This window comes from Papio anubis, chromosome 5 (genome assembly GCF_008728515.1).
Source record: "Papio anubis isolate 15944 chromosome 5, Panubis1.0, whole genome shotgun sequence".
NCBI classification, from domain to species: Eukaryota; Metazoa; Chordata; class Mammalia; order Primates; family Cercopithecidae; genus Papio; species Papio anubis.
The window spans coordinates 57,145,268-57,160,471 of record NC_044980.1 but is presented as its reverse complement, the minus strand read 5'-3'; the positions used below and the strand labels follow the sequence as shown (position 1 = coordinate 57,160,471).

Below are 15,204 nucleotides of genomic sequence, written 5' to 3'. Positions count from 1 at the left end.
TTTAGCATCTTTTAAGCTCTCTGTTGTTTTTAAGATTTTTAGGCCAGGTGCGGTGGCTCACGCCTTTAATCCCAGCACTTTGGGAGGCCGAGGCGGGTGGATCACCTGAGGTCAGGAGTTCGAGGCCAGCCTGGCCAACAGGGAGAAACCCTGTCTGTACTAAAAATACAAAAACTTAGCTGGGCGTGGTGACAGGTGCCTGTAATCCCAGCTACTCAGGAGGCTGAGGCAGGAGAATCGCTTGACCTTGGGAGGCAGAGGTTGCAGTGAGCCAAGATCACGCCATTGCACTCCAGCCTGGGCGACATAAAAAAGATTTTTATATTATTTGAAACGTTGTCCTTAATTTGTTAAGATTTTATCCTCTGATTGATATACCTTAATTGCTAAAATAAGGCATTTATAACTAAGTAAAGGTTGACATATGATTTATGCAAACAGAAGACTCTCAAGGCAAAGCTAACGCTCACAAAATATCAATGATAGCCCAAGTAAACCACTATTTCACCTCATAGGAATATAAATCAAATCAACTCATTTTCACTTAAAAAAAGATAAACATAATATTCTAGTTAATATAATGAGAGTAATATTGCATATAATTCCTGAGGCTTTTGACATATTGCTTCTAACATAAAGGATTTATTCATTAAACAAATAACTATTGAGAATTTACTATATAAAAAAGACTGTTCCAAGCTCCGAATCACAGTGAATAAAACAAAGCCCCTGCCTTCATGGAATTTATACATTCTAGTGAGGGAACTGAAAGGGAGTTGTCAAGTTGGTTTCTTGATCATCTTTTTTGGCAGTATGGCAATTAAAGTATATCTGGATTTAAATTGAGGCTTGTATCTTTCAGCAATTTGGTAATACGTATCAATACTGTGGAGGTGCATATGCTTAACCCAACATTTTCAATTCTAGGAATTTATCCTAAAGAGATTAGAAAACCACATAACAGTTACCTAAATGTTCACTCCGTATCTTTTATCAAAAATGAGAAACTGAGAACCTGTATGTCCATCAACAGATAATTGTGTAAGTACATTATAAGAATCCTATATTAATATCTCTTTTGTAAAAAATTAGTCTACTGACACTAATCATATGAACGTACCATACAATCATTTTAAAAATAACATGTAACAATACAACTGACAAGGGAAAAATATCTATAATATGCTTAGTTTGTTTTTAAAATGCAAGTAAGGAAACACCAAGTAAATATTATCCCATTTGTATCAAATTGAGTGAGAAGGTCTATCCAGAATAATATGCATAAAATGTCTTCAAGGATATTTATAAACTTCAGCAGTATCTCTGAAGAGTAAGATTATAAGCGATTTTTTAGTTTCTTTTTCTGAAATTTTTAACTTAAATAAAAAGTATGTCAGTTTTCATAAAATGAAATAACCATCATATGACGATGATGTATATTAATCGGTTTTAAACTCTTTTAACAATAGAACAATTACTTCAATCAAATCTCATCAATATACAAAAAATTCTATTTTTTTAATGGCTCTGGTCAAATCTAGTAGGGGAGACCTAAAGACCTAATTAGATTTGTTTTTTCCTTAACTCCTGAGCAACCGCCAAAGCAACTTACAAAAAGCAATGTTTTACCTGAGCTAAACTTACTGTGAATACTAACACAGATCTAAGTATAATAAAAGGCCACTTCATCTATTTAAAAAAAAAAAAAAAAAAGGCAACTAGGCCAAGCACAGCCACGCCTGTAATCCTAGCACTTTGGGAGGCCAAAGAGGGCGGATCACTTGAGGCTAGGATATCGAGACCAGCCTGGCAGAAATGGTGAAACCCTGTCTCTACTAAAAATACAAAAATTAGCTGGGCGTGGTGGCGCATGCCTGTAATCCCAGCGACTTGGGAGGCTGAGGCAGGAGAACTGCTTAAACCCAGGCAGAGGCTGCAGAGACCCAAGACTGCACCGCCACACTCCAGCCTAGGTGACAGAGCGAAATTCTGTCTCAAAAAATAAAAAAAGGTAACTATATTTTTGCATAGAAAAAAGAAGATGGATCTACAGACAATGAATATACATCACAACTTATGATCAATTTATTGACAAGGTTTTTCTCTCATATATTTTTTAATTGACTGCAAAGAGCATGTATTAATGTTATGATCAGGCAGAAAAAAACAAATTTATTTTAAATACACAAAAACAAAGGAAAATATTAAGTATATAAACAACTATCTACAATGTGCCTGGTAATGTTATAATGGCATTCAAATTCACAGGAGTTCATTTTAATTTAAATTCAAATTAACACTCTCAATGTACCATGGTATCCTTGAGAAATATCCTGGGCCTATTTCCTCTCCTTCACACAACAGCCACTTTGATGTAGTGAAAACAGACCAGAAGTCTAAAAGTCAGAATGGTAAAAAACTAGATGGTCACTTAATAAAAACTCTTCTAATTGAATGCCAAATAAAAAGAGCACTCTTCCAAACATTCAGAAAAATACCACTTTCCCAAAGTCACGGCAAATTTCTTTGATCACTTACCATCACCTCCATATTCTTATGAGGTTCCACAAATCCATTAACAGTTAACTTACGCAGCACTGAAAAGCAAAAGCAAGCTTTACTTGAATCGTATTTTATCCTACGAAAAGTACAATCACAACAAAGATTCAGAATCACAAAATGTAATCAAGCTTAGAGGTTAATCTGAGTTAGAAAGTTAACTCCTGGTCATCTGGCTGGGAAATTAGTGGGAAAAATAGAACTAAAGTCTAGTTCTTCTGACTCACAAATGCAGTGTTCTTCTGACTTATTGTTACTACTCATGTTTCTAAAACTGGATTCCAAAATTTAGTGTAATTTATATAATTGTTAGTACTTCTTACCTGCAATAACTGAAATTGGAAAAGTTATTTCTGTTTCACAAACTTTAAGCTATGACTCAATGGTAACCAAAAAACTTCATTCAGTTTTAGACTATATTAATGGAAATACAGTTATCTCCTTAAAAGGATATAAAAATTAAACCCTATTTCCAAATTTGGAATCAACTACACTGCTCAACTGTGATATTTCATGAGTAACACTGACAAACTAATGTACACAGAGAGATAAGCAGGATAATAGATTTGAAGGCAGAGCTAGATTTAAATCCTTGCTCCATTGTCTATAGCTATAATACTACTTTGGGCAACATTTCTAGATCTCAGTTTCCTCATCTGTAAAATGTGGTTAACAAATCCTACTTCATAGGGTTATTGATGGATTCCATGGTATATGTAAAATATAGCAATTATTTAGCAACAATAAGGATGGTGACAGTGTAAGAGACAAAATTAAAAGTTCAGTAAATAACCACTGCTATTACAATACTAAAAAATTACACCTTAAATAGTGTTTATGAGGTCTATAAGCAATGGATTAAATTTAGGTTTAGAATGTAGCTGTCTACTAGACCTTCAGTTTGTAAGTCGAAAGCAATGTATTAAAATTAGGTTTAGAATGTAGCTGTTTATAATACCTTCAGTTTGAAATCATCAATTATATCCAACTCAGTAATGATGCAGTAACTTTTCCTCGTTTTCATAAGGAGAAAACAGAATTCAAATTGAGTCCCTTATTCTGGATATGCTTTCTCACCATAAGACCTTGAGCCATAATACCTAAGAGGATCCTTTCCTTCTCCCTTCATCACCTAGTTAACTTCCACTGATCCTTTAAGATTACGGCTCAAAGATCACTTTCTCAGGGAAATTTTTTCTGATCATATTATCAGTTATCATAATATCATAAGGCCTCTGTCACAGGTGTCACTTTAAATATATTTGTGGGATCATTTTATTAAGTCTATCTCCCCAGTGCCAAGCACCTACAGATTTGTCGAATGAAATAATGAATGCATCCATGTCTAAAAGATACTAAATGCACTAAGTGTAAATTCAGATAGAGATTACACAAAACAAAAATTCTAGTCTGGAGTATTTCTTCATTTCAGGACAGAAACATATAGTTACAGAACAAAATTTTCCAGGGCAGGACGTCTCTAAAAATAATGTGAATCTAAGACCTTTAGATGGTGAGGTATTAAAAAGCTTAAGGCAGGCAAAGATATAGTAAAGCTACATATTTTTCGTCAGGAGTTAGGCTTTGAAATCAGTAAGGCAAGAAAACCCTATAATCAAAAGAAATCTTGAAAATTTCTTAATCATTAAATATACTACTATACACACAGTTTTGTATACACAGCCTTATATCAGTTTCTCTAATTCTTTCTGAGTAAACATTTCTCTCCAATGTATGTAATTTCTTCCTCAAGGATGTTGACAAAACCATCTCCACTCACTTTTATAACTACTTCTACAATGGATTTTATTTTTCAACAGTCCTTTAAAATTATTCAAACATTTCTTCACAGGTTTCACAAAATGTGCTGACAGTTTGGGATTTGTGCATCCATTGTCTGGTGAAAGTAAGTGATGCATTAAGGCAATGCCAAGACCGATGGGATTCCAAGGTACCAGAAGGAGTATGATAAAAGAACTTATAAGTAAAACTAAAAAGAATGCAAACTGAGTTAGAGTAAGAGAGAAACTGATGCTGTCTGAGATCAAACTAAGAAAAACAAACTAGGTCAGGCACAGTGCTCATCCCTGTAATCCCATCACTTTGGGAGGTCAAGGCAGGAGGATCACTTGAAGCTAGGAGTTCAAGACCAGAAAGATGTAAAAATCAGCCTGGTGCAGTGGCATGTGCCTGTAGTCCCAGTTACTCAGGAAGCTGCAGTGGGAGGATCACTTGAGCCCAGGAGTTCAAGGTTGCAGTGAGCTATGATTATGCCACTGCACTTCAACCTGGGAGCAAGACCCTGTCTGTCCAAAAAAAAAAAGAACTAACAGAGTCTTAGCAACTAGCAACCAGAACAGAAAGAAGAAAGAGAGGAGGGACTAGAACAGTAACAGAATGAGACAAACGAGTATGTTTCAGAAGAAAAGGAACCTGGGAATACATTCATCAAGATAAACAGCTCAAGGAAAGTGAGATGGAGATTTATGGTAAGGGAATGCCTGCAAGCAACATAGACCAAGATGCAGGTCAAGATGGCATCCCATCAAGCACCTTCTGAAATCCAAGTGAACGTGAGGCACTAAGATGAAAGATGGAGCCTTGCCTTGCCAGGGAAAGGAGGGATGAAAGACGGTGCTCATTCCAGCCTGGAGAAAAAATTTTAGGAAAGTTGGCATGACAATGATAAGTGTAGGGGTCTAGAATGAGAAAAATAAAGTAGGAACAAAAACTAGAAGCATTTGAAAAAAATATATTCAGAGCCATGAGGCCACAATAATGTGAATAATGTGAATCTAACTATCCACTTCAACTTACTATATGTGCTTTCAAAAATTAGAAGGCGTAGAAGAAGAGCTACTGTCACAAAACTATAAATAAGCCCTTATCTTTCAGGGAGAAATTAATCTATTATTTTTCCAGTGAAACTGGGGACAGAAAACCCATATAAAGAAACTATTTGGTGACTGTTCTGAGGTATCTCATTTCAAAAATGAACATATCAAGTTTAATAGTACCTTTCAATGATAGCAGAGTTCGTTCTAGTGAACTCAGAATTACAGCTTCATTGCCAGAAGAAACTTGTTGCAGGAATGTGTCTGTGTGGTGATTCCACAGAGAGCAGGCAAAATTATAAATTCCAGAAGCTAACTGCAAAAAAAGGCAACAAATTTATTCATAGTGTATTATATATTTCAGTAATACATTAGAACTACAAAGTAATATACTTTAGTTTTACAACTAAGCACACATTTTCTGAGAGATCTGAAATAGTCAAAGAGTATTTGTGGCAATGTTTCATACTTTTTTAGCCACAAAGCACAGTAACACATACAGCTTACACTGGCTGCTAAACACACACAGACACACCCCTAAAAGACTAGTTTCTTAAAACAATATTAACACCTCATCAAATCCTGCATTGCAGCCTTATATATTCTATTTTTATTCTTTGTATCCCCACTAATAGGTTGTAACCTCAGTTTAAAACAATGATTTATGGACTGTCACTGAGTATGTCAGATAAATCAATATATGAAGATATACAAAGGAGAAAGCCTTCCGTGTTCTGCCAGTTCTACCTATATGGCTTTTGCACATTTAATGCCAGGAACATACCAACCACATGGTTTCTCCGTTGCTTTACTAAAGTGTACTGATATTTAAAAATCTGACCCTCACATTAAGAATGTAGTTAATCTCTGCCTCACACTTTGAGGCAGAACATCTTCCAGTGATATCTTCAATTTTTTCCAGGCGTTCTCAGAGCAATCCAGCTGAGCCTACATGGCTATTTACTTTAAATTAAAATTAGATAAAGGTATTTATGAGTAGTTATCATCAGCATACTTCGGAATACTTTTTCTTACTCAAGATATAAGCATCTCCTGTTGACTAATTAAATGCTATTTATAGAACAGGCATCAGAAACCAGAGCTGCAATCCTGTTAAAATCATGTTTTGACAAAAAAATCGAATTCCATTTATGTTAGTTTAATTAAGTATTTTTAATGGACTGGGCCATTAAAACAGCTTCCCAATATCCCCCAGGGCAACTGTGCATATATCCACACAGAACACACAAGCTTAGCAAAGGCTTGAACCTCAGCTAATCTGAGTCTTAGCAAAACATCCTGTGATCCTCCCAGAACACAAGAGGATAGAAGGCTTGTAAGAAACTTACAAGACCATCTACTACTCGCCTCTTTATCTCGTCCTTTAGGCTATCATGAGACAGTTTCTCATCACCTCTCAGGTTCTGAAGAGGTATAAGGCTTTCTGTCCTACTCCCCTTAAAATATACTGCAGAATATAAAACTACCGAGCTATATAGTCTAGAATTGGCTTCTCAGCAATTAGGCATCCCACAAGTCACATTAGAGTCATCCATCTCCTATTGTTTCTGTGTCATTCTTTCTGGTGTATGAGACAAGGCCCACAGGAAGCTTGCACCTGTAGGTGCTTCCCTTCTCTATCCAAATTAAACAATGAACTGCCTGAATCTAAAAGTGGTTCACTGTATCTTTACAAACTATATCAGTCAGGGATGCCTTAGCCCTTCCTTGTCTTGTGTGTATACTTCACAACAGGTACAATGACTACTTATTAAGCTACTTTAGCATATTCTCAAGTATGTATGCAGTATTCCAAAGAGTAAAATCAAACTGCTGAATCCTAATGTTTCATCATAGCCAAAATACTTTAGTGATCATTCTCTCAATAGTGTTACAACACAAACTGCTGTATCATAAAAAGAGTTTGAAAGTGACATTTTCCCATGAAGTAATAATGTAGCAGAGAAGCAAACATTCACTCTGATAGAAGGGAAATAATATTTAAAAACTGGGAAAAAAGCTTTATTTCAACAAACTTGCATGCTTTACTTATAACTTCAGTAAACCATAAAACGAATTCGTATTTTTCTTAGTAAGTCCTTTCAGAAAATAAAAAACTGAAATATATATCCAGAATTGAAAAAACATCTATCGTCCTAAATTTTATTATACTTACTGTGTAATATACAACATCCTAAACTTTCCCAACACATACATCATTAAAATATTTTGTCAGCCAGAAGAAAGTGAAAGAATACAAACAGAAGGATTTAGAGGCAGAAAGGGTAAGAATTCTACAAAACATCTAAAATTAAATTTTAAACTAATGTAAAATTTCTTACTGTAGCAAATATTTCAACTCCCCAAAAATGAAATCTATAGCCTTGGCTATAATTTGTAGATCTGTTTTGTACTGTGTCTTTTTGTAACAAATAAAACAAAAACTCAAAGGGTGCCATACCCAAATTTCAAGTAAGACCAAAAAACTATTATGCTTTAAACCGATATCTTGCTTACTACAAAATGACATTTTGAATAATTTTATAGCCTTTCTTTGCATCTCCTTAAAACTATCTGTTAACATTAACTTCTGTAGATTATATTAAAATTGTTTAAAAGGACTTTATATTGAAATTTTTTGTGTCAGTATTATCTGAAGTCACTTGAACTCATTTAAAAGGTATGCTCAAAGCAGGCGCGACGGCTCACGCCTGTAATCTCAGTGCTTTGGGAGGCTGAGGCAGGTGATCACTTGGTGTCAGAAGACCAGCCTGTGCAACACGGCGAAACACAGTCTCTACAAAAAATACAAAAAAATTAACCTGGCGTGGTGGGGTGCACCTGTACTTCCAGCTACTTGAGGGGCTGTGGTGGGAGGATGCCAGGATGCCTTGAGTCCAGGAAGGGAGGCTGCAGTGAGCCGAGACCGCACCACTGCACTCCAATCTGGGTGACAAAGTGAGACCCTGTCTCAAAAAAAACAACAAAAAATAACCAGCTGGGCACGGTGGCTCATACCTGTAATCCCAGCACTTTAGGAGGCCAAGGCAGGTGGATCACGAGGTCAAAAGATTGAGACCACCCTGGCCAACATGGTGAAACCCGTCTCTACTAAGAATACAAAAATTAGTTGGGCGTGGTGGTGCACACCTGTAGTCCCAGCTACTTGGGAGGCTGAGGCAGGAGAATCCGGAAGGCAGAAGTTGCAGTGAGCAGAGATATCGCCACTGCACTCCAGCCTGGCAACAGGGCAAGACTCCATTTCAAAAAAAAAAAAAAAAACCCATATAGGCCAGGTGCAGTGGCTCATGCCTGAAATTCCAGCACTTTGGGGAGCTGAGGTGGGTGGATCACCGGAGGTCAGGAGTTTGAGACCAGCCTGGCCAACATAGCGAAACCCCATCTCTATTACAAATACAAAAATTAGCTGGGCATGGTGGCACCTGCCTGTAATCCCAGCTACTCAGGAAGCTGAGGCAGGAGAAATGCTTGAACCCAGGAGTTGGAGGCTGCAGCGAGCTGAGATCACACTACTCAGTCTGCGTAACAGACTCCATCATAAAATAAATAAATAAATAAATAAATAAAACCACATACACAAATAAAAGGTATGTTCAGGATATCAGTTTATCAGTATACAAGTAATTATGTAGATAATGATGACATAAATGGTAAATAACATTTACAGCATTTACAGAATAAGACATTTATTAAACCTTACTATGCACGCACGCACTAGGCAGTACTCTCAGCACTTTACCTGTGTTAACTTATTTAATCACCACAATCTAAAAGTAGATATTATTTACTCTCCTTTTACAATAAGAAAAATAAGTGAGGCATAGAAAAGTTAAGTAACTTGCCCAAGAATAAAGAACACAGTAAGAGGAAGAGACAGGACTTGAATCCAAGGAAGGTGCTCAAAACCTGCATTATTATCTTCTATGCTCTAATGTCTCCTAATACAATAACTAACAATTAACTGCATTGTATAAAAGAGATAAGCATTTTTGGTATAATTAAGTTCTGTTTAAACTTTTTTTTTTTTTGAGACAAAGAGTCTCACTCTGTTGCCCAGGCTAGAGTGCAGTGGCGTGAGCACGGCTCGCTGCAGCCTCAATCTCCTGGGCTCAAGCAATCCCCTCACCTCAGCCTCCCGAGTAGCTGGGACTACAGGGGTGCACCACACCAGGTTAATTTATATATTTATTTTTATTTTTTGTAGAGATGGGGTCTCACTATATTGCCCCACCTGGTCTCAAACTCCTGGGCTCAAACGATCCTCCTGCCTCAGCCTCCCAAAGTGTTGGGATTACAGGCATAAGCCACCATGCTTGGCCCTGTTTAAACCTTTTGATATCAAAATATAAAGTACACCCTGGGCATGGTATCTGACAACTGTAATCCCAGCACTTTGGGAGGCAAAGGCAAAAGGATCACTTGAGGTCAGGAGTTGAAGAACCACCTAGGCAACAAAGTGAGACCCTGTTTCTACAAAATGTTTCTTAACAAATTAGCTAGACATGGTGGCGCATGACTGTAATCTCAGCTACTTGCAAGGCTGAGGTGGGAGGATCATTTGGACTCAGGAGTTCGGGGCTGCAGTGAGCCATGATCACACCACAGCACTCCAGTCAGGACAAAAGTGAGGCACTGTCTCTAAAAATAAATTGAATGTTTTTCTTGTATATACACATATATTCATATACATATAAGTAACATACGTGTGTAAATTAGAACTAGTCCCATTCACTAGTCATAACAGCCATAGACCTTTTATCTAATTCTCAATACCCTCCACTACCACTACATGCCAGACTCGTTGGAAAAAAAAAAAAAAAAAAAAGATGGTGACAGTAATTATTCCCTAGTTCCTCAATTAAAAGTAAGATTAAACTTGGGGGGAAAAAAAAAAAAGTCAGTCAAATAAACATGGCACAGACTCAAGAAGGAAAACATTAAGGGAGAATTTGCCACCCTACATAACCAGCATATTTTGAAATTGTGTCAGATTTTTTAAAAGTATTTTGTATTGGCCGGGCACAGTGGCTCATGCCTGTAATCCCAGCTACTCAGGAGGCCGAGACAGGAGGATTGCTTGAGCCCAGGAGTTCAAGGTTGCAGTGAGCTATGGGTGTACCAATGAACTCTAGCTTGGGAGACAAAACCCTGTCTGTAAAAAATAAAAACAGTATTTTTTAATAATGGTAGCAAAGGAGCAAAACTGTTTTATTTTTTTCAGGCATTACTTCTGTTACCAGAAGAAATCTCTTTGCAGAATTCTACCACTTGCATACAGACAATGCAAATCACAGTAGACATATTACACATAAAATCTTCCCCACTCACCCACAAAACAAAGAACAAAAAATACCAAAGAACATCTCTGAATACTATACTACAGGTTCTTACTGTCACAAGATTGAATAAAAGAAAGCATTTAATCATGGTGGAATCAAAGTCATTAAAATAAAATTCTATTCTGTTCCATCAAATCATCTCCTTTTCTATTTATCATTCGACTCTAAAAATATGTGTTAGAAAGTTCAGTAATTCAGGTAGTCAAAGATTCCACTCTATTTCACCTTACGCAACTTTCAATGTTGAAATTTTCATTCCTACTTCTCACAAAAATAAATAAGATTTATAGATATTAGTGGCAAAGTTAGATCTTGAGCTATTAATTCTTCCCTCTTTCTGTCCCTAGAAAGTAATACTTAATATGAGAGAACTACAGGCTAAAACATCTCGAATCTGAAAACCTGAAGTATTTGCCTGAAAATCCTTAACTCTGAGTGTCAGCACGATGCTCAAGGGAAATGATCACTGAAGTATTTCAATTTTCAGATTTTCACATTTGAGATGTTCAACGTAAGTATAATGCAAATATTACAAAATCTGAAAAAAATCTGAAACATTTCTGTTCCCAAGCATTGCAGATAAGAAATACTTAACCTGTACTTTAAGGACTACAGATATGAAAAGCACATAAGATGCCTGGCACACAGCAGGTATTGCTAAATGAAGGCATGTAGTATTTGAGACAGAAATTTAAAAAAAAAAAAACAAAACAAAAAAAAACAATAGTATGGAAATTTAAAAACAAAAACCTGATAGTTAAGGACATTAGGCATCTCTTAAAGTTCCAATTCAAGACTTTCTAGGTAGCCTACTAAAGGTCTATACACAAATGGCTGGAATGAAGAAGCAATAGCACTATCTGTCGACAAAGAGCCTCCCCTTGACCAAACTTTAGTCAGGCTTTTCTGAACCTTTGTCCTAACTAGGCTTCTACTTTCGGACTTCCAAAACGTCTGTTCTTTGCGTCACCCAATTTTAGCAAGAAATCTTGCTATGTTGGTTTAGCCAAAATCCTCTATCCTTGACATCTGATATTATCAATATCTAATCAGGTTGCTTTCAGCAAGAATCCTATTAGGTCAGTTTGGCCAAGAACCCCCTCTCATCCCTGATGATTCTTTTTAGTAATTTTCCATCCTCTCGACCCCCACAACCCCCCTGCAATCGCCCACCCTTTCCACCCCTGCTCCTTGGCAATAAATTCCCACTTTTCCTTGTATTCAGAGTTGAGCACAATTTCTCTCCCCTACCGCAAAACCCCACTACAGTAGCACCATCTGAATAAAGTCTGTTTTATCATCCTTTACAAGTGTTTGAAACAAGTTTTTCTTTAACACTTTTCAGCCCTTTACCTTCAGTAAAAGCAGGGAGAGATAAAGAAAGAAGAAACATCAGGAATAAAGAAGAAACCACAGGAAGTAACCATTGCCAACTAATATATTCACAAGCCCTGTATAACCTCCTATCTGCTCCAGAAAACACCAACTGATACATGCTTACAGAAGGCTCAGCTAGAAAAGAGTAAGTAATAAAGCAAACAAGTAGGAGAAATAAAAATTTTTTTTCTACATGCGATTCTAAAAACTGTGGAGGGGGAAAGGAATATTCAGTGAGACAATATGCAAATAAACTATTTAATGAAACATGTTAGGTACTAGTTCATGAAATACTTAACATTTTCTATTTCTAAACCAGACGAAACAGTGCCACCTACTGACTGCTTAGTGGCTGTAACTGAGAAGCCCAAAGCCTTGACTCCAAAGTATCAAAAGCTAACCATCACACACTAAGTATTTCAGCATTTCAAATATTCTTAAACTTTTTTAGCCTCCGAATTGTCTTCATAATTTTCCCTTAAGAAATATTAGCAGCAAAAAAGTTTTACATCAAAGTTCATGTATTAAATAATTCATCACTAATACTGGGACAAAAAATATTACCCATGAGCTACAGATGCCAAACTCTGCTTAGCCTGAACCTAATCAGCAACGTATATAATCAATAAATGTAGAAGGTGGGACATCCTACAAGACAACTGATCTAGTTTTTTTTTTTAACAAGTCAGTGGCATTTTTTAAGGGGGAGAGGGAGGAAATCAATAGTATTCAAAATTAAAAGATTTGTAAAAGACGTGTCAAATGCACCTCATTCATTTTTCTGGCTCAAGCCACTTGTAAAAATGTGTTTGAGAACAATCTAGAAAACCGGATAAAAGTATTAAATGATATTAAATCACTTTTTACTTCCTCAGGATGATAAAAGTTAAATACTTAAAAAATAAATCTATCTTTTCACAGATAAATATTAAAGAATTTAGTAGAAAAAATGAAATATTTAAATTCCTTTAAAACAGCTCAAAAAAAGTGAGAAAGCAAAAACAGGAAAACATTGACTAGGTAATAGTTACATGGCAGTTAATATTTTTCTTTACTTTTCCATGTTTTTAAAATTTATTTTCAATTTTAAAAACACACCTGTATTCTTAATAACTAAAAAGGTTATTTTAGTAATAATTGTTTTTTTTGTTAATAAGGCTTAAGTAGGCCAGGCACAGTGGTTCACGCCTGTAATCCCAGCACTTTGGGAGGCCAAGGACGGCAGATCACAGGTCAGGAGTTCGTGACCAGCCTGGCTAATATGGTGAAAACCCCGTCTCTACTAAAAATACAAAAATCAGCTGGGCATGGTGGTGCGCGCCTAGTAGTCCCAGCTACTTGGGAGGCTGAGGCAGAAGAATTGCCTGAACCCGAGAGGCAGAGGTTACAGTGAGCCGAGATTGCACCACTGCACTCCAGCCTGGGCAACAGAGCAAGACTCAGTCTCAAAAAAAAAAAAAAAAAAAAAGAAGCTTAAGTATAAATTTGCTTCCACTTAACTATGACATAAATGTATATTATATTACCAAAATGTATCAAGCCAGAAGCTTTGGTAGGTACAAGATCTATCTCAAAAACAATTTCCAGCCAAACTGCTGATGTCTCTCAACTAATATTTATTTATTTAGACGGATTTATTTATTGAGACGAATGGCACAATCTCGGCTCACTGCAACCTCCGCTTCCCAGGTTCAAACAATTCTCCTGCCTCAACCTCCCAAGTAGCTGGGCTTACAGGCACCCGTCACCACACCCAGCTGTTTTTTGTACTTTTAGTAGAGATGGGGTTTCACCATGTTGGCCAGGCTGGTCTCGAACTCCTGACCTTGTGATCCGCCTGCCTCGGCCTCCCAAAGTGCTGGGATTACAGGCGTGAGTCACCGCACCCAGCCTCAACTAATATTTATTTATTCACTGTCAATGAAGGACATTCCTAAAGACCTATAGTATTTGTTACTTACATGCTTTTTAAAGTAAAATCTACTTTTCATTTTGTTTTCAAACCTTCCAGTGATATAGCTCAGGCCCAGGAGGGATGCTGTGGCCCATCTTTCAGTTCCCTAAGTCTCTTATCCTGGCAACAGCCTTAAGCCTCTCTTCAGCCACTTAATGCCTACACACTGTTCTCATGTATCCAAAATATCAACTCAGTTAGCAGGAGGAACAAAAAAAAGTAAAACTACTCTCCTCTCTGGGTGGGCCCCTATCTTTCCACAGCTGTATCTCAGGCATCCCATAAAGTGATTGCATACAGTAAGAATCCAAATATTTGTCAGATAAATAGACGGATGGGTAAGGTATAAATCAGTACTGTTTCAAAAGCAACTTATAGATATTTGGGGGATAGTTTTGGAATTTTCATTCTTATTCCAGGCCCTTAACTAGGGCTCAGACAAGAGGCTTTATGAATCAACACAGGAAGAATACGCACCATGCTATATTCAAAATCTCTTCTGTTCAGTGCACAGCTGTTCTTTTGAACCAAATCTGTCACCTTGAGTCTCTCCTCCACTAAAGTAACTTTCCACCAAAAAGTTCTTTTTAACCTTGGTATTAACGTAAGCCGAGACACACACATGCACAGGCTCAAATCCCCACACAGGTTCACAGCACAAATGACCCTTTAAGAGAGTCACTTTTTAAATAATGTACTTAAGCCAAAATAGGCCGGGCGCAGGGGCTCACGCCTATAATCCCAACACTTCAGGAAGTCAAGGTGGGCAGATCATTTGAGGTCAGAAGTTTGATACCAGCCTGGCCAACACGGCAAAACCCTGTCTCTACTAAAAGTACAAAAATTAGCCAGGCATGGCAGCATGCGCCTGTAATCCCAGCTATTCAGGAGGCTGAGGCAGGATAATCATTTAAACATGGGGGGCAGAAGTTGCAGTGAGCTGAGATCGCACCACTGCACTCCAACCTGGGCAAAAGAGCAAGACTCAATCCTCAGGGGGAAAACAAAGCCACTATAAAATTACACGGAGCAAGAGATAAGAAACAGAATCAACATGGCAATTAATGTACAATTAAAATCAACAAAAGTGAAAATAAGATCTATTAAACCTATTTGATGA

The 15,204-nt window shown here is 37.0% G+C and overlaps 1 protein-coding gene across 5 annotated transcripts in view; it reads right to left on the bottom strand.

The window, feature by feature from the left end:
- The window catches only part of IPO11 (importin 11), a 228,075-nt gene that overhangs the window by 166,426 nt on the left and 46,445 nt on the right, over positions 1–15,204 (bottom strand). For all 5 annotated transcript variants that reach the window (XM_021939382.2, XM_021939383.2, XM_021939384.2 and 2 more), the window contains exons 6-7: positions 5,577–5,709; positions 2,539–2,597 (exon numbers count right to left, since the gene is read on the bottom strand). In XM_021939382.2, coding sequence (XP_021795074.1) covers positions 2,539–2,597; positions 5,577–5,709 — 192 coding nt within the window. The remainder of the gene's footprint in view (positions 1–2,538; positions 2,598–5,576; positions 5,710–15,204) is intronic.